A 25463-nucleotide genomic window follows, 5' to 3' on the forward strand; every position below is an offset into this window, starting at 1 on the left:
TACAACTTCAACTTAGCATTAGCTTTGGCTCTGCGCAGAATCAAACTTTTCGAGCTGATTTTCTAATAGAACTGTTCAGTGCTCTTCGAAAGAGTTGTTCAATTTCTTTTGCCTTATCAATATCTGTAAGAACTTTTTTTCTTCCTGATCCAGGTTTTCTTTCAATATTCAAGTCTTCCTGAAACAGTGTGACGATGAACCTTCAAATTATTTGCTATTTATTTGAAAGACCATATTGAATTTTTTTGAAAAGTTTTAAACAAATTTTTTTGAGTACTTTTTTTCAGTGTCCATTTTTACCGAAATGACAGTTGTAAATTAATGATTTAGAAAATATAATATCCGATATATTTTAAAAAGCAAACGTTTATAAAAATAATAATTTGTTGGGCCAAGGATAAGTTTTGGATGGAATAATGTGAACAAGTTTTTTTGACTCACTCTTTAACAAGGGGTGGTCAAGTTTGAAATCTTATATCTCACCTTGTATTCAAGCAGGGTGGTAACAAATGTAATTTTCTTAAATCCTATCTTCTGCTCTTCGATTCGTTTATACATTATTTTGCAATCGGACCAGTAGTTTAGACGATGCAGTTCAAATTTTACAATTTTATTGAAAAATATAAAATACAAGTAAGAGAGTTATATTCAGATGATTCGAATCTTATATACCTTTCACCTATAAGATAAATATTGAAATATTTTTGTGAAATTTTTTTTTTCCAATTTTGATTCCTTGTATATCCGAATTACTATAGCGCTATATATAGGTCTTTAGAAAGATCTTTGAAATATCTATAATTAGATATTCATATCGTCTATATTAACGACTTAGTAATCCAGATAGAGATATTGCTTCACTGCTGCATAACTAAATTTTAGCACTTTAAACCACCACATAAGTTAATTTGCACATACAAAACGTAACCGATTACTGCATTTGAAATAGCACCAACCCAATTTAATAAAAAATCTAATAAAATGTATGAACACTAAAGCAATTGCTGTCTTTCGTTTTAGAAAACTGCCACCAATTTACAAAACCCATAATCCAAAGTCCCCTTAAATATTATAGAGTTGTATAACTATTTCTCAGTTCACTTAAATTGCATGTTATTGTTAAATGTAGTACTAATAATATCTAACTACATATAGAAAACTAAAGCCTAATCTCTAATAATTTTCAACTAATTTCTTTATATTATTCCGCTTCGCCCTCTGTAGGCTTTGAGTGCCAAACATCGCAGTAATAAACATCATCAGGATATGGAAATAACAGAAGCGGAACCCTCTCGAACACCTGAGGACTCAGTATGTAGCAATGAAGGACCCACAGATACTTATGCCGAAATATCAGGTATTTCACACTCTATGCTGACGCATTCAGCCGTCTCGCATTCAATAGTCTCACACTCCAAATAATCGCAAAGAAAACTACACTTTAAATAAAAACTAATTAAAAAAAACAACCAATGTGTAAATATTTAATGCCATAAAACATACATACATATATTATTTTATTATAAATAATAAACTAAAATAAATATTAGAAATATTTGTTGAATATATAAAAAATATAAAATATAAAAACCAAAATCTATAAAAAGAAAAGAAAACCATAAGCCAGAATAAATAATTACTTTATTTTAAACCAAAATAATTAAAATAAAAAAACACACAAAATATTTATAAACCAAAAAAAAATTACATAAAATAATTTGTACAAAATTTGATATAAAACTGATATAAAAACAAACCAAAAAAAGAAAACTAAATTTTTGTATTGTAAATTTAAGCATGAATGATATTAACGGCTAAAAGAGAGAAACAAAAAAAAACAACATAAATTGACAACACTAAAAACACCTAAACAAAAAACAGTTAAAAACCCACCTTTGAATTTTGACATAATAACTGAAAATAATTACAATACCAATACGATTACATACAGCAAGTATACAATAGTATATACAGATACGTATTATTTACTATATATCTTCAATACATCAATATATTTGTGTATATACGAACGAAATATGAAAAAGTGAGTGTAAAATTCGGTTATACCGAATATTTGTATAACCTCCAACATTTTAAAGTACATATTTTGAATAGAGAAACATATTTTCTTAATACATATGTAGATTTCATTATTTGTGTCCTCTCAACTGGGACTGAATCGACGAACTGATATGCAAATTATTTCAATAATAACGCAGCTTCAAAAACGTTATTTCTCTTTTTCATTATTGTTATACTTACCCATGACAATAGAAGGAGAGGTCGGCCAAAGACCACATGGAAAAGAAGCTTGCTTAAGGACATAGAAAACAGCGGAAAAAGCTGGAATGAAGTAAAAGTACTTGCGAATGATCGAATATCCTGGAGAAATATCCTGTAGAGGCCCTATGCTCCACAGGGAGTTAAGAGGACAGAAAAAGACCCATGATGATAAAATACATAAGTTTGTCATTCCATTTGTAATTTCAACCTTATTCATTTGCGAACTTGCCGAAGACCCCAAATAACTCACAAACATGATTGATACATCATTCGCTAAACTCCCGGTTCAGTTGCTATTTAAATTCGGGGATATCCGCCCACAAATGGTTGATATATAAAGAAAAGACTACGACAAAATCGATATTTGAGCTATTTTTAATGTATATCTATCTAATAATAAACATTTTAAAGACCTTTCCAACTTTTTCACCAAAAACATTTTTTCATTAACATCTTTATCTTAAGTATACTTTGGTGAAAGGTATCCCAACATACCATATAGCAATTAAACTACAATACAACTTGAGAATAAGCTTATATAAATAGTGGGTTTTAAGCTTTTCTGAATTTCATTTATAATAATATTTATAAAATGTGAATTTACAAGCCGTTTTTAACAATGCTTTAGAAACTCTTATTATACACAACTATTTCTAAAGTATTGAAAACAAAATATTGAAAAAGGCTTGTCTTTTTCAATACATTCTGAAGTCTTGTTGAGTAAAATTGTTGAAAGTATTTTGCATGTAAATTTCATAGCGAGAGGACATGCAAAATAATTGGTAATAATATAATAAATATATAAATAATAAATAAAAAGATAATCAAAATGCCTAATAAATATAAAAAAGTGTTAGAAGACAAACTAAGGAAGTAATTGATCTTCTTTTAAATAATAAAATGTGCAAATAATAAATTATTTGTGAAGCTTATTCTACAATTATATAAAAATATTTGGACGAATAAGCTTTTCTATACAAAAGTTAATACAATATTATTTTCGTAAGCTTATTCTACAATTGCAAGGATAAGCTTATAGTAATCATGCATATATAATATTTTTACGAGTGTTCCGTTTTGATTTTTCTACAATTGTTACGATAGCCTTTTTCAATATATTCTAAAGTCTTTCTCAAGCTTAAGGCTTGTGTTGGTAAGCTTAATATAATATTTTTCTCAAGTCATTTGGTTTGTTGGAATAAGATCCGGCACAGCTCTCTGAGTTGTTGTTCATACTGTAGATACGCTGTATGCAGGGCTATCAGATTTTTCTGATTGGGGTTTATTTGTGTTAGTGTTCCAAATACTTTTATAAATGCATTGTTCAATCTTAGCGTCAACATATGCTTTTCGAGCCAAAAGAACTGCTCATTTCATCAAGAACGAATCCAGCCAATATCATATACTCTGTTCCAAAGTGAAGCGTATTCCAGAAACAGCGTTCTGCATCGATCGAAACAAATAGTAATCGGAGGGGCACGGTCTGGACTATAAAGCGGTTGAGGCAAAATTTTCCAAACACTTCATTCTAAATAGTTTTTAACAGTTATTGCATAATGAGGCCGAGCGTTGTCATAATGACAATGTGCGTTCGGCACAGATTTCCTGTGATGGTCTGGTCAGATTTCAGCAGCTCATAATAGATAGGAACCTTTTTCTCCCACCAAATACAGAGAATTACCTTAGCGCCATGGATAGTTGACTTTGATACCGATTCAGCTTGTTGGACGGGCTTCACATGCGATCACTTACTCTTCGGGTCATCGCAAGTAACGATTCGGTGCAAAAATTATTTTCTTTTATAGCGTTCAAGCAGCATTTCGTCATGCAATATCCTCTTTCAAGGTCTCTCAGCTTCAATTCGTATGATACCTAATTTCCCTGCTCTTTGATGAATCATACTGTTCGTCAACGTTTTGAAATTGTTGTTTGTTGAGTTTTACAACAATCTTCATGGAGTAATGCCTCCAATTCTTGGTCTTAAATTTCTTTTGGGTGGCCTGGGCGATCTTTGTTTTCCATATAAAAATCACCACTTCTGAACCGCACAAAACATCTCCCGCACTTTGAAACCGATGGAACACATTCACCACCATAAGCTTTGGTGAGCAATCGGTGTGCTTCAGCGGTACTTATTTTCAAATTAAAGAAGTAAAGCACAACTTCCCGCATATGATGTTTAGTTGACACAAAATTCGACATTTTCGAATTAAAAAAAAACGCGTTGAAAAGATACGGCTATTAAATCCCGCATTTTTAAGTCATACACCCAATTTATAATATACAAATTTATTTTAAAAATTTTACGTTTATTCAGATTTTATTTTTAAATCACTATATTTCAATGATAATATTGATATTTATTTGCTTTTTCCTGTTATTCTGAAAACATTTAATTGATCGATTAGAATCTTATGAATATTTCGGCTAAGCTGAGTATAATAATCGATTCTCTAGATAACATATTAGTGATGGATTAAAAATCAATGTATTCATGAATTCCTAATAGGACCTTCTTTCTATTGATGGATCCATTGATCCATGGATCAATTTTATTAGAACCTATTAAAAGTTATAAGTTGGAGGTTATATATAAAATACTACTTGAACAAATTGCTTTAATTTATTCAACTTTTAGTTCCTTTTTATGAAACAAATATTAAATAAACAAAATTAATTTTTATTTATTACATAACAACAACAATTACAAAATAATACTTTTCAAAATCATTTAAATAGACATCAGTTAGAAATTTTAAATAAACATACATATATAAACAGAAACATTTCTATAATTACTAAATATAAACAGATGGTATAAATTCAATAATGATAATTAAAAAAAAAAGTTATTCACAATTTCATTTAAGACAAGGTAACAATGGACAATTTATGTAATATTTTCCAAACAATTTTTTTATAACGTAAAACTTTATTACATTTATTTTAATTTTTTTATTTTATGAAATTATTGTAGTAAAACTGTTGGTAACTTTGGGTATTTGCAAAAATGTGTGACATCACTATTTGACGTTTCGTTTGACATAAAGCAGTGATGCCAAATAAGCTTTTCATGTATTCTGGATCGTTATAGATATCGATATATCAATGTCAGTCTGTCTGTTTAAATCATACATGATTGATATAGTATCAATATATCCGCTATTGACAAACCTAGATTTTTTTTACCAAAATTTTTTTCCCGAATTTTTTTTAACAACAATAGTTTTTATTATCTTAAAATGTACTTTGGTGGAGGGCATATACTGCATTTTTTGTTTTATTTCAAGTTTTTAATGAAATTGTGAATATACTAAATGTTGATATTATTAAAAATACACACTAAATAATTATTTAGTTTATAACAATTTTAAGCCTTAATTAATGTTTTTATAAGTTGTATAATTAGAGCTTATTAGGCAAGTACTACAAAATAACCATATAGAGAATTCTTTAAATTGTCTAAACCTCTCATTGTTAATAAACACAAATGAATTGTAGAACTTTGACAAAAAAAATAATAGAAACTGTTATTTAAAAAGATATTTGAAATGTATTACATATTACTAAATTCAATCATTTATGTTCTGTAAATCGGGAGATTTCAAAAACTTGCGATTTTGAAAATCGATTAATTCACAAATTTGAAATAATTTGTTTACTCTATCGTAAAACGAATAAATCGTGTGGATTCGATTAACAAAACACCAAAATATGTGAAAACATTTATGTACTGGGGCCCTATTTTCAGAAGAGAACATATGTATCTCTTCTGAAAAGAGGGACCTATTGTCTTATTTATCATATTATTTGTATTAAAAATCGGACCTGTTGTGTATATCGAGTAATTTCAAAAACGAGTGATTTTTACAAACGAATAATTGACAAATTTATGTTTTTGAAATCGCACGATTTTGTACATTGTAAACCATGTTTTACTCGAAAATACAACTAGTTAATACCAAAATATAGAACAGGGCGGAATACTACTAGTCATACTGAAATTTCCAGAAGTCCAGAATAGTTGAGAAACAAGGGCATATTTGTTTGCTTATTTTATGATCATAAAAGGGGTGGGTAAAATTTTAAGAGGTCGGGATTTACATCTTTAAATTTAATTTACTATTAATTAATGGTTCATTTCAAATATCTTCCAACTAAACCGTTAAAATCAATTCATATTAACTAATTTAGATAGAATTTGTATAAAATAAATCTCCCATCTACATACTATATATATTCATAAAATTGTTGTGAGAAATATTACTAAAATCATTTGAATATTCTTTAAAATTAAGCCAATTTAAAAGTGCAAATAACTGTTAACGACAAAAATAAATAAAAAAATCAACATTTTTGAAAATAAAAAAACTGCAAACAAATTTATTTTTTTTTTTGTACGAAAAACACTTAAAAAATTTAAAATAAATTTTCTGGTCTCTTCTTTTATTTGAAAATTGCTGTTGATAAACAAATACATAATTAAGAAAATAGTATCTAAAGAAACTACAAAACAATAGGCCAATTAAACTATTCAATCAAAATTAATAAAAAAAAAACCTCATCAACAACACAAGGCTGTTTTTTTCTAAAATAATGGCATCCTTGTTAATAACGGGCTCTCTTTAACTCCAATCTCTTCGTACTATGTACTGAGTACTTTTGTTGTTGTCTGACAACAGCAAAAGTACAAAGTAAACAAACACAAGATCAAAACAAATTAAAAAAAAAACAATGTCGTCCTGTTATTTAACGTTAGCAGTTATTTTGGCATATTTTTCGTTTCTATTCATTAGTGATGGTGGCATTTAAACTCGTGCGAACAAAATTAATTTTCAAAATTAAAAAAAAACATTTGAGAGTGTAAAATATATTAAACTAAAAAATAAATTAAAAACTTAAAATAAAATTTAACTGTTGAGTAAAATAAAGTACAATAATACAAACATTGTCTTTGTGAAAATGAAAAAAAGTTTAGGTTGATATTAATAATAATAATAAACACATTTTATAACAAAAGAGAATTTATGAAAAAGGTAAAAGAAAAATATTTGTCATACATAAAATTTATATATAAAATAATTCATATACAGACATAAATGCATACAATATAGCATAAATAAATAGTTATAAATTATATGAAACAAACAACAAAAACTAAAAAAATAATAAATTATTAACGATTGTTTTAATAATAAATATGTATTGTATTAAAAAAAGAAAAAATAAAAAAGATTTTATGTAAAAATAAATAATAAACAAAAATACTACTTCAACGTATTCATATTGTATGTTAAATATACACAAAATAATAAGGATACTCACAGTCTTTACTTGCTGAAATGATTTAGTTCATAACACAAATTAAAATTCCTTTTTTATATAAACAACCTGGTTCAGCCAAGGATCTGGTCCATTTACAATATAACTTTTAAACAACTTAAAATTAAATTTTTTTGATTTTTTATAATGTAGGTAATACTTTGAGTATCCTTTATCCATATTAATAAAAAAAGAAGAGAAAACCCAATTTATTAGTTAAATATATGTAGACTATGTGGAACAAATTTAAAATGATGTATAAAATAATAATTATAAACTAATAATAAACAAAAATATATAAAAAAAACACATTTAAAATGTATAAATAAGTGAAATTATAACGATATATAAAATAATAATAAAATGAAAACAAAACCACAGATTTAAACAAAAATTATAATAAACGAGTATTATTTGAAAATTAGAGTATTATTGAAGAAGGATAAAGGTATGTATGATAAGCATTTTTAAATTAATAGATTTCTAGTCTAGCATAAGTATGTTACTAGTAAATTGAAAAATGTTATAGCATCTTCCGATAGGGTGAACCATATTGGACCATCTTTTCCTAGCATAAAGTTTCATGATGTTTTACGTCTATCTTTACTGGAGACTGGTGTAAAAGAAAAAGTAACTGTAGATCTCAGACGGACACATATAAGCTTCGGAAATATTATAATTATCTTTCCATAGTTCAGATAATTAGGAACGATTAAGGTTCCTAATTTCCCGGACTTTTTCTATTCCCTGGAAATAATAAAAAAATCTGTTCATTCGTGGGAATTTATTAATACTAAATTAAGAGAAAACCCAGTACAGTTTTTCGAATAAACAGTTTTCATAGACTTTTTAATATCTTAAAGAGATTCCATGGATTCTCAATAATGACTATATTATTATTAAAATGATTAAGAGGTCCCCACTAAGTTAAATCTCGAACAAAAATGCGTAATTCGTTTCAAAAGAGAACTTATTCAAATACGAATATATCAGGCCTATCACACATTTCGAAATATTGTGAGAGGGCAGTATATCGTCACCGTTTCCCAAACTAGGATTGTTCTGTTCTCAACTGTTTTAGTTCTGATTAATACCAAACAATTGGTTATTTCATCGTACTTCTTCTATGATTTATGGATATTATCGTATCAATCGATTGACAACAAATCGCAACGTATCTGTGCTGAAATTTAAGGAGAAAACTTATTAAGTAATTTCCGAAAAAAAAAACAATTGTTAAGGGGACCATGCTGTCTCAAATTTTGGTGCATGACTTAAAAATGGGGAATTTATAATAGCGGTTTTTGTTTTTAATAAATTATATGTCATTTTGAAGGGTACATATGTATCTGCCATTATAGTGTAAACAACAAAGTTTTTTTTTTTGCTTCGAAAATGTCGAATTTTGTAGCAACAAGCGTCATATGCGGGAAGTTTTGCTTTACTTCCTTAATTTAAACAAGTAAGAGAGCTATATTCGGCTGTGCCTAATCTTATATACCCTTCACCAAATTATACTTCAAAATAAAGATTTTTTTTTTTTTGAAAAACAAAATTCGGGTTAAAAAATATTTTTTCCGATTTTGACAATTGTAGGTCTTATATAAGTCGTTGCAAAGGTCTTTGAAATATCTATCATTAGATATCCATATTGTCTATATTAATGACTTAGTAATCCAGATATAGGTCAAAAATCGAGGTTGTTCTGGTTGAATTACGGAGATATTGATGTATGAATCGTGTATGTAAGTTATTTAGGGGCTTCGAAAGTTGATTTCAACAGACAGAAATCAACTTCAGAATATAATATATTCTGAAGTATATATTATATACTTTATACGGTCAATTTTCCGACCGTTTGTATTATGGAAATTACAAACGGAATGACAAACTTATATATACCCTTCTCACGAAGGTGAAGGGTATAAAAAAGTGCCGCTGAAGCTCCGAAGCTTATGGTGAATGTGTTTCATAGGTTTCAAAGTGAAAGAGATGGTATGTGCGATTTAGAAGTGGTGATTTTGACACTGAAGACAAAGATGGTCCAGTCCAGCCAAAAAAATTTGAAGACCAAGAATTGGAGGCATTACTCCATGAAGATTGTTGTAAAACTGAATAAGAGCTAGCAAAATCATTGGGAGCTACTCAATCAGCAATTTTGAAACGTTTGCAAGTAGCAGATTTCATCCAAAAGCAAGGAAATTGGGTGATACCATACGTATTGAAGCTGAGAAACATTGAAACTCGATTTTGTATGTCTGAAATGCTGCTTTAACGCGTTATAGAATGGATTCATGTAAAATTAATCCATTTCTATAACCGGAAGCGTAAGAGATCATATTTGAAGCCCGGCCAAAAAGCAGAATCGACACCAAAGCCGCTAATGTAATGCTCTGGATACAGGGAAACTGGCAACTGGTGGGACCAAAGCTATAGCTATTATGAGCTTCTGAAATGGGGCCAGACTATCACAGGGAAACTGTACCGAACGCAACTGATTCGTTTGAAGCGAGCATTGACCGAGAAACGCCCAGAATATGAGGTCAGTCATAAAACCGTAATATTCCAACATGACAACTCTAGTCCGCATGTTACAATACCAGTTAAAAACTATTTAGAAATAAGTGGTTGGGAAGTTTTACCTCACCCGCTTTATAGTCTAGAGTCTAGACCGTGCTAGCAATGGCCAATACATTGAATAAATTTGTTCAAATGTTTCCAAATTAAAGCTAAAAAATTTAAAAAAATTCCTCATTTTGAAGTCCAACTAACTATTTTATCGAATTTTGATTTAACTTTTTTTTTATAAATTTCAGTATTACTTCTAGGACTTAAACAAGAGAGCAATAAAACAATACAATGGGCCATAAAACATTATACATCGAACTAATGATAAATAAGGACATAACAATTTTATATTCAATATTTCTAAAATTTATACCATTTAAGTATGGAATTAAATATAGTTCATATAAGAACTAAGAGCACGTTTTCAGCTAGCGATTCTATGGAGCCATATTTTCACCTGATCTACTTTAACGTTGTTGGCTTGTTGACATAAACCAAGGAGTTACTGTAATCTCATAATAAGAAAGCCAATGGCAGCAATAAAGATGATATTCAACAAAACAATTTCTCGAGATTACACGATTATTGAACAACCTCTTTAATAGATCAGTTATTGTTGAATAGTTATGAAACTGAAATGTTAGTAACGTAAATATTCATATCGCTTAAAATTTGCGTTTTCGAATTGGTTTTTTAAACCATAAGCGATTTGAAACCGCTGCGTTATCTGGAACATGGGCGAAAGTTTGTTTAATTTGCCAACTATTTTGAAAACATAACTTTTTTTTATTAAGAGAGAGAAGAGAGTACGTATTCTTATTATGATTGATCAATATTACTCATACGCCAACATGTTCCATGCGAAAAAAAACTTCAACTGTAACTGAAAATAAGTATTCGTTGAAATATATTTATCTAAATTTTTATAAAAATCTGGCACTTCATAGAATATAAATCTTGACTGAAATTTTTATATTGTCAGATCATTAAAAAAGTTACGCCTTAATTTGAACACCTTTTACAATTGATAGTTTTTGATCTAGAAAGTACATTTATTTAACAATGACTGCTCTAAATTAGTCAAATCAATTTCAAATATGATCAAAAAAGCTCTCTAACATATTTTACTTACACTTGTTGCTCCATGTTGTTCCAGCCAAAGTAAATTGATCGTCAGTTTAAAATCCGATAAATAATAATTTTTTTAATACTTTTTTTTATTTTTTTCATTATTTTGTTTTCATTGCTACTGACATTTTGTTTTTAATTTTATTTGCATTTTGTTCATTTTCTGCTTGGTAGTATTTTGTTGATTTTGTTTTATTTTTTTCTCAATTGCTAATTAAATTTTGTATTAGTTTTAATTGTTAATTTTTTGTTGTTGTGTTGTGTAGACTTAATTAATTAATTAATATATTAATTAGTAATTACAATGCAAAGTTAGTTTATTTTAGTTCTAGGCGTTTTAATTTGTTGTTGATTTCTTTCTCAAATTTTTTGTGTTTGTTTTTTAGTTCGGCATCTACTTTAGATGGAAAAAATATTTAAGTTTTCTATATTTATGTTTTTTTATTTATTTATTTATTTATTTTTATTATTAAATTTATTTATATCGTATTTATATGCAAAAAGATAAGATCCTTATTTTCAAAAAAAAAAAAAAAATGTTGCATTAAATTGCCTATAATAATTGGTGTTGTTTAAGTTTTGAAAAATATAATTATAGAAATAATTTAAAAAAAAAATAAAAATTTTAAAAGAAAAAAGCTAATAAATAGTTATTTAATGTTTAACTACAGTTGTTTTTTATAGTTATTTATTTGTTTAATACTTGCTAAATGTTCTATAGTTACACTAGATTATTTATTTATTTTGTTTTATTTTAAAAATATTTGCACATGTTTGTTTTATTTTAATAAATTGTTTTTTTGTTGTTAAAGAGAATTAGTATTAGTTAAAATAAAAATGTTTGTCCTTAAGTATTTTGTTTAAGAGTTAGTATTTTTTTGGTTTTTCTCGTTATTAAAATATTTTAAAAATATTAAAAAAGTTTACTTTTTGTTTTAAACAGCATCTATTTAATATTAATATGTATAAAAAATTGTCTTGTGCTTTTTTAAATTTTTGTTTTTGAGTTGTTTGCTTTTTTATTTTTTTTGTTCTTAATGATTTTTAGTAAGTTTTTTTTTAAAAAAAATGCTGAATGAACAAATTACGGCATTTCTTTCAAGTTTCTGATTTAATTTTCGGGTTTTTCTATTCAATTCCTAAATTTTATTAAAGTTTATAGAATATGGAAATTTTTAGGAATCAAAATAACAAATATTAAAGATTATCTTGATTATCCATCTAAAAGAATATAAAGCCTGATTCGTTCTCATATAGATAGAGACTGTCCAAAAATATATGAAGTTGTTTAAGATTTGAGAAATTTGAAATTATCTAAATAGTTAAGATGGATTAAAAGTATGAAAAATTTCGACCTAGGTCTCACATACCTCCATATACACTAATAAATGTTTAAAAATAGTTTTTATTATTGTAAAAAATAACAATTCATGGGCATAATGCAAAAAAACAAAAATATTAAAATTAAAAATATGGAATTCTTAGAATAAAATCCAAAGACTATATCGATGTATGTAATTTTCGAAATGGATTATCATTTCAACTGTGGGATTTGTCAATCTTGGTGATTTTGTTATGTACTTGTCTAACTGTAAACATTTTCATATTAACGACGCAAACTGAAATAAAAACGACGTAACTTCGAAGTCACAGAAATTTTAAAAAGACACAACCTCGAATTTGCACTAGACTTAAACGGGAAATCCCCTTTTCTGTTTTAGTTTTGTATAAACATTTTCGTATTAACGACGCAAATCGAAGCACTAACGACGCAACTTCGAAACATGCGACGCAAACTGAAACAAAAACGAAGCAACTTACAAATCACAGAAATTTTAAAAAGTCGCAACGGACGCAGAACGAAGCGACGCAAACCGGGGTATCAAAAGGTGTCATATTTTCCACAGAATTGTACCTACTCCGTCTGAAACTCTATCATAATTAAAATATATGTTATAAATACTTCCTATAATTATTCTAATCCGAGTAAGGATACTTGTACATGCCAAAACCTTCTGCCAAACCATATTATATTTTAAAAGTACTTAATCGTAAATAGTCGTATCAAATTATCTTATTATTCAAAGGGCACTGCTACACGTTGACCGCGATCCAATATCGCGATATTTATTGAACGTGTAGCATGCAGTATTGATGTATCGCGATCCAAATCTCAGAATACCCTAATTTTACATGATCCATTACAATGAATCGGGATCCAAATATCACAATATGTATTGAAAATGTAGCAGTGCCCAAAGAGAATATTATTACGTATACTTGTTATGATTTATTAATATTACTCATACGCTAACATTGTTCATGTGAAAGTTTTGCCTAAAATAAACTAGAATGAAAGGGCGCTAACCTTTAAAAATTATTTTTCTTATGGGCTTTCATCATTGTGCTTAAATAAAAGCTTATTCATAATTAATTTCTGGCCACACGGAATATTTCTTGTTTCCAAACCTGAAGAAATATCTAGCATGAAAGAGATTTGACTCCAACAATGAAATCATCTCACAAAAAAATACATATTTTGATGACCTCGACAAATCTTATTTTTTGAAAGGGGTTAAAAAAATTGGAAAAATATTGGACAAAATACATAGAGCTCAAAGGAAACTATATACAGATAAAATAATTTTTTATCTAAAAACGATTGTTTCATTCAATAATTCGGTATCTCGGGAACTATTGGTGATATTGGTATATGGTTGAAGCTGAGGTGTTTTCGAGTTGATTTTTTTTACGTTTTTTCCAAAAAATAGCCCATATATGTATTTTTTATTTGGTAGAAAAAAATTTTCTTCGGGACTATATACAAGTTTTATATAATCCGGAAAGAGAACTTAATGCAAAAGCGTATAAAGTAAAATTTGGTTCACTTAAGTGAATATAACCTATCCAAATTTGCTCAATTAAAAAAAAAATTCAAAAAGGCAAAGCACCGATCCTCGAAAAAGCTCCATATTTATATAACCTTATGTACTATATATTTCATAAATACTTACAAAGTGTTTTACTATCACACGGTAAATACCGTCAAAGTAGGCACTTTTCCCGGTTTTAGAAATTTAGGTATTTGAAAATAAAAAGTGTAAAAAATTATAATGTCATTGATTTAAGGACATTTGAGTCTATATTAGTTCCAAATTTTGTTATGATATCTTTAATATTTAAAATTCTACATTAATTTCAATTTTATATTTTTCTTCATGGAAAATCAACATACTTTTTAATACTTTTATAAAATTATTTAGTTTTACTAAAACATCAATCTTCAAGTCCTGAGGTTTTCACCAATACCAAATAAAAAGCTTATATTTACTCTTCAGGACAGTTGCAAACTTGTGAAATTTCGAAACACTCGTATAAAAACAACATGGGCGATACCACGAAAACGCTTTAGTCAATTTAGAATCGTGATCAGCATGGCCAAATTACAATGACATATTTCATAAGTCGAAGTTAGACAAAATAATTAAACTAAAAAGTAATTATTCATAAAAATAGAGGATTTTGCAATGGGGGTAAGAAAATTTCTCTAACCTTTTCAAAAATTACGAAATTATCGAAATGGTTCACACACGACAAGTTTACTTGAGCAAGTCTTCAGTTTGTAGATGATAGAGGAGAGGAGATTGGAAATATTTTTCTCTTTTTCTTCTATAAACACAAGACTTGCATTTAAGCAACTTTCATCTGATGTACTCTTCAGTTCTCTACCAGCGATTGTAAATGAAGATCTCAATACAATTTGCCCAAAAAAAGTTTCACTAATTTGCTCAAAATTAGTCTCTGATATTTCATTATTCTGAGCTTTTTAGCGGGAAAGGCAATATGTAATTGGTAAATATGGAAAAATTTAGAATATGATTTTAAAAAAATATGCAGGGGTTCTCGTATAGAATTTTATTTTTGTTTGAGTCCTTAGAGTACGGAAATACTTATAGTTTTTTTTCGATCACTTCTTGCCCCTGAATCTAATTTTAAAATTGTTTATTTTGTTTGAAAAATATGAGTTTTATTTTTGTAAAAATCGGATGGAAAATGGTTGAGTTACGGTAGTTTAAAGTCAGTATGCTACCCAACTTAAGCCAAATACTGTCAGTTATGTTTTTTTTAAGATGAAAATACCGTATGAAAATGCCGAAAAACCTGGGGCCAAATTACCGCATTCGATATCGAGTAAAATTTATCGTAATTTTCTTATTTGAGATTATGGCATTCGATATCGAGCAAGAAATTTAGTACATTTTATCATAATTTCGATATCAAAATTATTTTTCAATTCGATAGCTCATTCGATCACGAATGCGGTAATTTGGCCCCTGTTATCACAAAAGTTAGCATAGCTCATTCATTTTTTAATTGATTTTTATTTACTTACTTGTTTTCGAAAGATACTTTAATATGCATTTTCACTAAAATAAGAAAAAAATATTTTACTTGTTCACGATCAACTTAGAGCGTTGAAATATGTGCGTTTTTTGAAACTTAAGCAGCCATCATATATCTTATTAATAAAAGAAACCATTTAAAACCAATTTCAAAACAACATACTTATGATTTTTTTGAAGTTGTAAATTTAAGAATATCGATATAATTAATAGTATATAAAATAGTATAATAGTATAAAATGTACTTAACGAAGTGATCGAGAAAAAAAATAAGTATGTATTTCCGAATTCTATACACTCCAATAAAACATAATTGCTATATCAGAACCTTTGCATATTTTCAATAATTTTGCACATACTTTGTAAAAGGGATCGATCATAATTACCTTTGTCATTTATTACATGTTTAAAACATGATGATCAGGCATATTTACCAGTTTAAACGATACCATATTTTGTTCTTTCAGCATTTTTTTGGTTTTAAATATTAAATTTATATTTTGTTGTTGTTTTTTTTTGTTAATAAAAGCGAAAAAAATAGTGTGTATTTATTGTTGGTTTTGTTTTTTTTCAAATTGCGTTATAAAGCTGTTAAGTTGTTTTTTTATTTTATTGAATTAAAAAATAAGATTTTTAAAAAATAAATTATAAAACAATTACTTATAATTTAAAAAGATTTATAAAAAAATGCAATTAATTAATCAATTAATATAAATTTTCTGGTTTCAGTTTTGAGACTTAAATAAAATTTATCAACAACTTAAAAGAAAATAAAAATTAAATGTTTTTTTTTTTAAAAAAAAGGTAAATTTTAGACATGCTTTTTTAGTTAATAAATATTTAAAAAGATTTTGTTTAGATAGAAAAAGCAATATAATTTGTTTTTAGTAGTATGGTAAGATTATAAACAAAAAGAAATAATAGTAATAGAAATAAAAAATAAATAATTACAAGAACATTTTAATGATAATAATAATAATTAAAAAAAGCTTTTTTTAAACCAAGAATTATCGTTTCGTTTTTTTAATATATAAATGTAATAATAATAAAATAAGTTGTTGTTGTAAAAAACCAACCGAGATCCTGCTCTGTTGAGACTTAACACTTTTCATATATAGAATAATAAAAAATAAAGCAATTTCTTTTCTTTTTTTTCACTTTTTTTTCGAAAATATACAAAAACATTTTTAGGGTTTTTGCTATTGTTCTTTTTTTCCAAAAATCATTTTTTCGTTTCATTATTATTTTAAAAATTAAATATTTAATTAAGAGAAAAAAAAAACAAAAAAGAATTTTATAAAAATTAAAAAGAAAACAAAAATAAAATTAAAATGTATTAAAATTAAAAGTAGTAAACAACATATTTTTATAAAATAATTAATTTACAGTTACAAAAATAAAACAAAAAGTCATAATAGGTGCTTAATATCTTTAACAATTACTAAATTTAAACAAAAATTATACAAAGAAAAATAAAATAGAAAACAGAAAAAATAAATTACAAAAGAATTTATAAAATGAAAAGTTTCAATTAAAGTGAGCCTTAAACAAATTATATCTGAGAACATTGTGATCAAACAAACATGTAATATAATATCAATATATTATAAAATTTTGAACAATTAAAAACAAACTAAAATTAAATTCAACTAAATTTTTGTATAAATAATCGCAATTAATGTTTTTTCTTTCTTACTTTCATCATATCTTCATTTATAACTAAAATCTAAATAAACATTTTCAACAACTTAAACTCTAATAATCAACACTTTGTATTATTTCTCTAAATATATGATATATTTGCATCACAATGTTGCAAATAAGTGGGGGTGAGCTCAGAATTAGTTTAAGGTAATAAAATAATAAAGTACTTTACATACAATACATAATTATTAATTATAACTTTGAGTTAGAAAAAATATCATAAATTATTTTGTTGTTTTTGTTTTGTTTGTTTTTTTTTAGCTAGATCAAGAGAAAAATATATTGTAATAAACGTTTTTTGTTTGTTTGTTTTTTTCATTAAATAATGCTTATCATATACGAGTGAAGTCTAAATTATTAAGGGAGTCCCTTATTTTATATATAAAAAATTAAAAAGGAAAACCCTTATGATTGTTGTAGTTTTTTTTTGCTTTTTTCTTTTGTTTTGTTTTTCATTGATTTAGAGTTAACGAAGGGGATTTACGATCTTAATTAACTTCGACTAATTAACAAAAAAGCGATTAAAGATATTTAAAACTACTCTCTTTTTGTTTACTTTACTTTTTTTTCTTTCCTCTCAGACTGCTCCCTTCGTCACTGTCAAACTTTAAAAAATATTACACTATATCATCTGTCCAACCAAGACCGAATTCTTACTCTTATATTTTCATTTTTACAATTTGTTCCCATCTTTCTTCTCATTATTTTTTTTTTTAATTTTAGTTTTATAAAGTTGTTTGCGTTTCACTATCCATTGTCTGATTGGCCATTATTAATTGTCGTTCTTGTCGTCTATCGTCATCATTAACATCATCATCATCGTCGTCGTCATCTGCTGTCATTTGCCCACCAATTGCTGCTACTCCAATTATATTACTAACAACGCCTACCACTGACACGCCTCCTCCTACTACTCCACCACTGCCTCCACCGCCACCAGCAGCAGCTCTACGATCTGTGCCATTAGGCCTTTCCTAGAGGGGATGCAGTTTGGTGGTGTGTACGGTTAGAGCACTGCGTTGCGTAAATCGTTTTTCACAGTAGGGACATGTGTAGGGCTTTTCACCGGTGTGTGTGCGTATATGTTTGGTTAAATAATCTTTAACACTAAACGCCTTTTCGCAGTAGGTGCATTGAAAAGGTTTCTCACCTAGAAAATAAAGTGGGTGATAAGAAAAAAAAGGATTATTTTAAAAAAGTTTGTTTCACTATTTGCAGCAAACTTGTCAACCTTTTGAGATGTTGTGTTAACAAGTTTTGTTTTTATGGATGAACATGTGATAAGGATTTAAAAACTGATACAAAGCTTTGGTTTGTTTATAAAGGATATAGTTTAAAGGAACAACAACAACAAACTCTAGATCAGTGATCGTGATTCATAGCCACCAGAGACCGAACATGATCGGTTATGTAATTGGGGGTTTATTGTGTAATTCGATTCGATAGAAAACTTTTTCGAAAAAAAATGTATAAAACATACAAATTCGAATGATTTTCTTCGAAATGAGTTACAAAATAATCCAGCCCATGTAAATATTTTTTTTTAATTTTATCAAAAAAAAAAAATTGAGTAAAAAATTTTGGCTGGAAATTAATTTTTTTGTGGAAAAAGATTAATTGGTTAAAAAAAATTTTTTCAGAAAAATTTTTTTTGAAAAATATTTTTTTGTGGAAACAAATTTATTGTCGAAAAAATAGTTTAAAAATATTTTTTCAGGGGTCAAATTACCGCATTCGATATCGAATGAGCTGTCGTATCGAAAAATTATTTCAATATCGCAATTAAGACAAAATGTACTAAATTTCTTGCTCGATATCGAATGACATAATCTCAAATAAGAAAATTACGATCAATTTTACTCGATACCGAATGCGGTAATCGGCCCCAGATTTAGATCATTGGATATTAGGGTGGGTCAAATTTTGTTACGACATAGGCGCATCGCGATTCTTGTTCTATGGGTCATTCCAAGAAACTTTGCCGAAGAAACTTTAGCTCAACAATGTATTTCGAGAATCCAAAAAAGTTTGAAGAACAGGAATTGGAGGCATTACACCTTGAAGATTGTTGTTAAACTCAACAAGAGCTTACAAAATCATTGGGAGCTACTCAGAAGCCATTTTAAAATGTTTGCGAGCAGTGCGTTTATGGTATAATTCGATTCGAACAGAAAATCATTAATATTTGTATGCTTTTTATGCATGGAAATTCGAAATTTCGAATCGAATTAAACAATAACCCCCAGTTTTCAAACTGTTTAAAATGAATTTAAAAATTATTTCCATTTTCTTAACACACAAAGCTTTATACAATTTTTGTAAATCCTTTTTCCCATGCTGAAAAGATTTTAATGAATGGAATTTGTTTTATAAATTATATATAATAATATTTATATTAAAATTAGACTTGATGTGGTGGTTGTGGTGGTGATTAGGTGAGAGATGCGCATAAATATTCCTTACGTTTTCAAGATCAAAACTTTAAAATTTTGTTGGTTCAAAATACAAACAGTGAAATGTTTAAAAAAAAATTTGTTTGTCTTAGAATATTTATCACATGTTAATTGTAAAATATGAAAAAGAGAATAAGTTTGATGGATTATAGCAAACATTGTGTGTTTGCCAAAGAAACGAAAACAAATTTAGTTTGAATATTAATTAAATACAAAATTAAATACACATACAATTAAAATACATACAAACTACGCCATGAAGAAGAAATGGTAGAGTGTGTAACAGATATGATTTGAATGAATTGATTTCAACTGATAAAATTTGCATTGCCTGGAATTTTTTGTTTAATTAAAATTCGTGATCCTGAATTTGTTGATGTTAATTTGATTGAGATGAAAAAATGTAAACAATTTGCTTCAATTTATTTTCGTGGTGAAAAAAAATTAAGAAACATAATAACAAACAAGAACAATTAGCGAAAAATAATTTAATATCAAATAGTTTGTTGAAAGAAAAAATATTAATTAATTAATCAGTGCTTAGTTTGAAAAAATTGCATTTTGATGATAATTGTTTTTGAATTTTGATTTGAATTAAATTTTTTTGGTTTGTTTTTTTTATTGCATACGATTGATTTGTTGATTGACTGACTGATTTGATTGGTTGAAATTGAAACTGAGTTTGATTTGACTGACTGATTTGATTTATCTGAGTTTTCATTTGAAAAAATTATATTCTCTCACCCGTGTGAGTTGTTAAATGTTTGTTCAAGTAGTCCTTGACTGTGAACGCCCTGCCACAATAGCCACATCTAAAGGGTTTCTCACCTGTGTGTATGCGCGTGTGCTGCTTTAATGTGTTCGATTGTGTAAAAGACTTGCCGCAATATGAGCATGTGTAGGGGCGTTCTTTCGGCGTAAGGCTAGTTATTTTTTTTTTTGGTAAGAAAATAAATAAAAATACAAAAAATAAGAATAAAAAGAACAAAATAAATAAAGATTTATATAAATTGCAGATATAAATATTGCGATTGATCATGTCATCTCATTTGAATACTGGAACTTCATTATAGTTGGTGAAAAATCAATCGAAATATTTATATGTTTAGAATTTCTAAAACATCAATATTTTTTTTTTAAAAACAACAAGTAAACAACAATACTGATAATAAAAATATAACATTACTCTGCTTCTCCGGTATGCACCTTACGGTGCATAGCCAAGGTGCCGGGTGTTTTAAAGGTCTTCGGGCAATCGGGACACTTGTGACGTACTTTATTCACTCCACCCACCAATGCGGTTGTAGTGGTCGAGTTGGTATTGTTAATAACGCCACTGTTTGATAGGACGGCAGCAGCGGCATGGGCTGCACTAACAACTACGCTAGTCGCAGCAGCCGATGTTTGCTGGATGGTGTAGACGGGCACCGAGGTGGGCGAACCTTCGATGCCATCCCCATTGGTCGGTTCTGTTTTGATTATCACATGCGGGTGCATCACAGTTGCAGTACCATTCACACTTTTATTCAGTTTAACTGTTAGAGGCGGTACTTTCAATTCGACATCTTCATGTCTGTCATCCTGATGGTGGGTTTGCTGCTGATGTTGTTGCTGCTGTTGTTGTTGTTGCTGCTGCTGTTGTTGTTGCTGTTGTTGAGCCAGGGCCACCTGCTGTTGATATTGCCGCTGGATCAAGTCGTGATTTGGCAATTTCATATCTTGCGGCGCCATCGATGGCATATTATCGGGTGTTTGAGGCTCATAGCCTGGTTGACTAGCTGCTAAAGCGGAGGCTGTACACACTGAACCACAATGTAGACACTTGTATTCGTTGGCTTCCTGCAAGGCTGCAGCAGAGATGCCATAAAAGCTGCAAGCAGGACAACGGGCCAAAAAAGCTGGCGCCTGATGCACCAGTCGATGGTGATCGTCCAGATCCTGCTCCGAAGAGAATTTGTCATCACAACTGTGGCAGGGAAAATCAATTTTCATTGAATCGGACACGCTGGTAGCAACATGATGTGGCGCCAATAATATGCTACCACCACCCACACCGGCTACCACACTGAGGCCACCATGACAGAGATGCATGTGTTCAGTGGCCTGCTGTGGTCCTTCGAATTGTTGGCCACACATTGGACAGAAGTGGGAGGTGGCTACAATGGCGGGATCCATGCTCAGATTCGGCAAAAATGATGTCTTCAGTGCGTCCATGGTGGCGGGCGACTGGGCTCGACTATGCTCTGGTCGTGGTAAGCGTATTTCCTGGGCATTGGAAGGAGATTTTAGCATGTCGTCTCAACTTACACAAAATAATATTTATTTTTTTTAACTCGTGAGCTTAAACAGAAGCGTATGCTAGGCGCAGCTGTTAGTGCGTTGTTAGTATGGGCCTTGAGTATAGAACCCTTTTTTTTTTGGTTTGTTTAAATAATTCGAGAAAAATGCATGCAAAAAAATATCAAGAGAAAAATACATTTAATTGATTAATTTATGTTTTAAGTGTTAGTTGAAAGTATTTAGCAATTTTAACAAAGGGGTTGTTGAACAGTTAACAAAAGTTGAGGAATGTTAAAAAAGATTCATAGAAAATATTTATTCGTAGGTAATAATAAATCAGACCTAAAAAAAGTTTTTTTTTTTTTTTGAAAATGGCAAATGCTAAGAATTGTACCAAAATGAAAACTTCACTATTCTGCAGTAGAAAAATTGAGTTATTAATATTCCATATTGTTAGCTTAGTGCAAAAGTGCTAAGTACACTTTTTATAAAAAAATTAGATTTAAATAGGCTAGAATTGGAAAAAGTACACTGCGTTAACAAATATTACAATTATTTCGTTGTTATACTTCGTTATGCAAAAGTGCTAAGTACATTTTGTGGTATGCAAACGTGATAAGTCCATTTAAGCTGAGTTAAATGGAATTGAGTATGACTAGGTTATTAAATACATTAAATCATTAAATCATTTCAACCAAACAAAAACGTAAATCATAAATTGTTTAAGGAAATATTGGATCATTTAAAAATGTGTGATCATCAAGACAACTGATAAAAAATATTGCTACATTTTGAGAGTAATTTTAGGGACTATAGACATTGAATGAGTTAAAATGATAAAAAAAAGTCCACTAAAAAACACAAAATTAGTAATAGAAAATATGTTAAGTCCCAAAGAAGGACATATAAGTCACCAAACGACTTCTTCTAAACAAAATCATGAAAATCGGTATAGGTAGTCCGACTTAAATCTTTTTGTTTTATAAATAATACCAAATAAGTAATAAAAATGCATTGACATATTTCAAATATATCTAAAACCTAGGATTTTAGGACGTTTTTTGTCTCTCCTGTAAAATCTGTGGACTTAGCACTTTTGCACACTAAGCTAACGATATGTGAATCTTTCTGATTTAATTAAAAAATTAACACCTGGATAAATAATACTGTCTAAAGTCTATAACCAAAAATATAAATTTAGAAACAAAAAATAAATTAATAAAAAAAACTTTTTTTAAAACAAGATTTTATTTAATTGCTCTAAAAAAAAGAAAATAAATTAAATCAAACACAACATATCCAATATTCGAATTTTGGAGGCCCATATCTCGGAAACTAGGGACAAAATCAAGCTATGCCGTCATGTCACGATCTGGAGTGACGACCATAAACTAGATTTTAGCCAACTAAAATTTAAAGGCTAAAGTTATGTAACAAGAATTCTGTAAAAACATTTTTGCTAAGAATTATTCTAAAATAAAACTTTACTGTTCTGCAATAGTAAAATTTAGTTATGAACTACAACTCACAAAATATTCCATATGTAAATCTTTCTGATTCACCTTTATATTTATCCAGATGGTAGGTTATATTTGCATTTGGATAAATATCCACCAAAAAATGATTTGTTTAAAGAAATTCCCAAATTTTACTTTTTAGAAGCAGTAAAATGGGATAAAGTAAGAAAATAAAAAATGCATTCCTTCACTTTGAGATAAAACTTATAAAACAGCCCTCGCATAAGGCTGTTCTTTTACCAAATTTTAGCTAAAATATAAAACGAATAAATTCCTTGCAATCTCTGGCAAACTACAATCCACAATAATTAATATTTTGTCCAACTCCTCTAAAGAAGTACGTTTTTTTGTTTAAAGTTGCTTCATTATTACTACACACAATACAAACAAAATACTATCAGTTCGTCGTTTATCTATCCATCCATCCGTCGTCCATCTATACACCCATGCAATTCTATCTCCCCTTTAGCCACATCCATACCCACACCTGACAGATGACAATAAACGCGAGTCAACGACAATAAATAAATAATAAAAATAAAACAAAAATAAAAGAAGAAAAGTAAAAAAGAAAACGACCGTAGTAGTAGATTGTGAAGGTGGCCCCCTGCCTCCACCAATTATCATCATCACACCATCATCATCAACATCAACAACAAACAACATCATTCACAGCAGACAGACAGACGAACAGACGGACGGACGAACGAACGAACACAAACATCGATGACACTCTTCTTTCTGCACTCACACTTGGATTGACTGACTGTAACAAACACTCACACACTATCTCTCACACACAAACACACAGCTGCCTACAAACACTTGCTCACTTCTTCTGCTAACAACAACAATATACACAGTATACAATTAAAAACACATTCACGGTTTTCATTCTTTTTTTTAATTTTTTCCTTCTTATCTTCTTTATATTCCCTCTTCATTTTCTTTTTGTTTTTTTTTTAGACCAATTTCGGAATTTTCACTTTTATTTTTTTCCCCAACTTTGTATTAGAAAAAAATTTGCAGCAGCAAACAGCAGCAGTAGCAATAATAGCTGAACAAGAAATGCTTTTTTTCCATGCCCCCTTCACGAAAAAGGGTTCTTTTTACTTTTTTCGTCTTTTTTTATTTTCTTATTTTTTTTTTGGTAGAGGGCTGGCTGACTGTCTAGCTAACTTACCAAAATAATATTTGAGCTATTTACATTTAATTAAAACACTTTACTTCATGTCTTTGGCGCTATTTGGTTAAAATAATAAAAATCACAACGCAAACCAATTGGGATTTTTCACAAAATTCTTATTAAATTCACTTTTCAATAAATATGCAAATAGTACTACAATTCTATTCTATATTCAATAAAAAAATACATGGTTGCATTTGCCAACAGTGCTGCTAACTATTTTACTTTCGGAAATCGTTAAAATTGAAAAACGCTTATTATTCGTAATAAATATTTTTTGTTTTATTTAAAACATAAATAACTTATAAAATTTGTCTTAATTGCTTAATAATTATCATAAATCTAAAAATATATGTAATAATAATTTTTTTTAGTTAAGTAATGGTTCCATGAAATGATTATCATGTTTCTATATTAGCTCTAGTTTTCAAAAATGCTTGAAAAGACTTGTCGATGAATGATTAATATTAGTTATAATTATATTAATTATACGTTGGTATGATAAATGTAAATAATACTTTTTGATAACGTATTTGATAGTGTTTCTCAATGTCTTGTTATTTTTTATCGTGACGATATTCTGACAGTTTTCAAACAAAAATTATATTAATTGGAAGTA

The 25463-nt window shown here is 28.4% G+C and overlaps 2 protein-coding genes across 7 annotated transcripts in view; one reads left to right on the forward strand and one right to left on the reverse strand.

Moving 5' to 3' along the window:
* Window positions 1-1948, forward strand: part of smog — a 34189-nt gene extending 32241 nt beyond the window's left edge. For all 4 annotated transcript variants that reach the window (XM_065501828.1, XM_065501829.1, XM_065501830.1 and 1 more), the window contains one exon: window positions 1225-1948. In XM_065501828.1, the coding sequence (XP_065357900.1) occupies window positions 1225-1422 (198 nt within the window). In that variant the 3' untranslated portion in view covers window positions 1423-1948. The remainder of the gene's footprint in view (window positions 1-1224) is intronic.
* Window positions 1949-16244: 14296 nt separating this feature from the next.
* Window positions 16245-25028, reverse strand: Cf2 (Chorion factor 2). Of its 3 annotated transcripts, none has more exons than XM_065502506.1 (4): window positions 24842-25028; window positions 21048-22269; window positions 20690-20784; window positions 16245-18558 (listed from the first exon to the last, which is right to left on the reverse strand). In XM_065502506.1, exons 2-4 carry the CDS (start codon window positions 22151-22153, stop codon window positions 18383-18385), a joined length of 1377 nt encoding a protein of 458 aa, XP_065358578.1. In that variant the 5' UTR covers window positions 22154-22269; window positions 24842-25028; the 3' UTR covers window positions 16245-18382. The 3 variants fall into 3 exon arrangements, with proteins under 3 accessions (XP_065358578.1, XP_065358577.1, XP_065358576.1); XM_065502505.1 differs by having other exon boundaries at window positions 20606-20784; window positions 21048-22126; window positions 24842-25027; XM_065502504.1 differs by having other exon boundaries at window positions 20606-20784; window positions 24842-25027.
* Window positions 25029-25463: the final 435 nt, after the last annotated feature.

Source organism: Calliphora vicina, chromosome 2 (assembly GCF_958450345.1).
Source record: "Calliphora vicina chromosome 2, idCalVici1.1, whole genome shotgun sequence".
NCBI lineage: Eukaryota > Metazoa > Arthropoda > Insecta > Diptera > Calliphoridae > Calliphora > Calliphora vicina.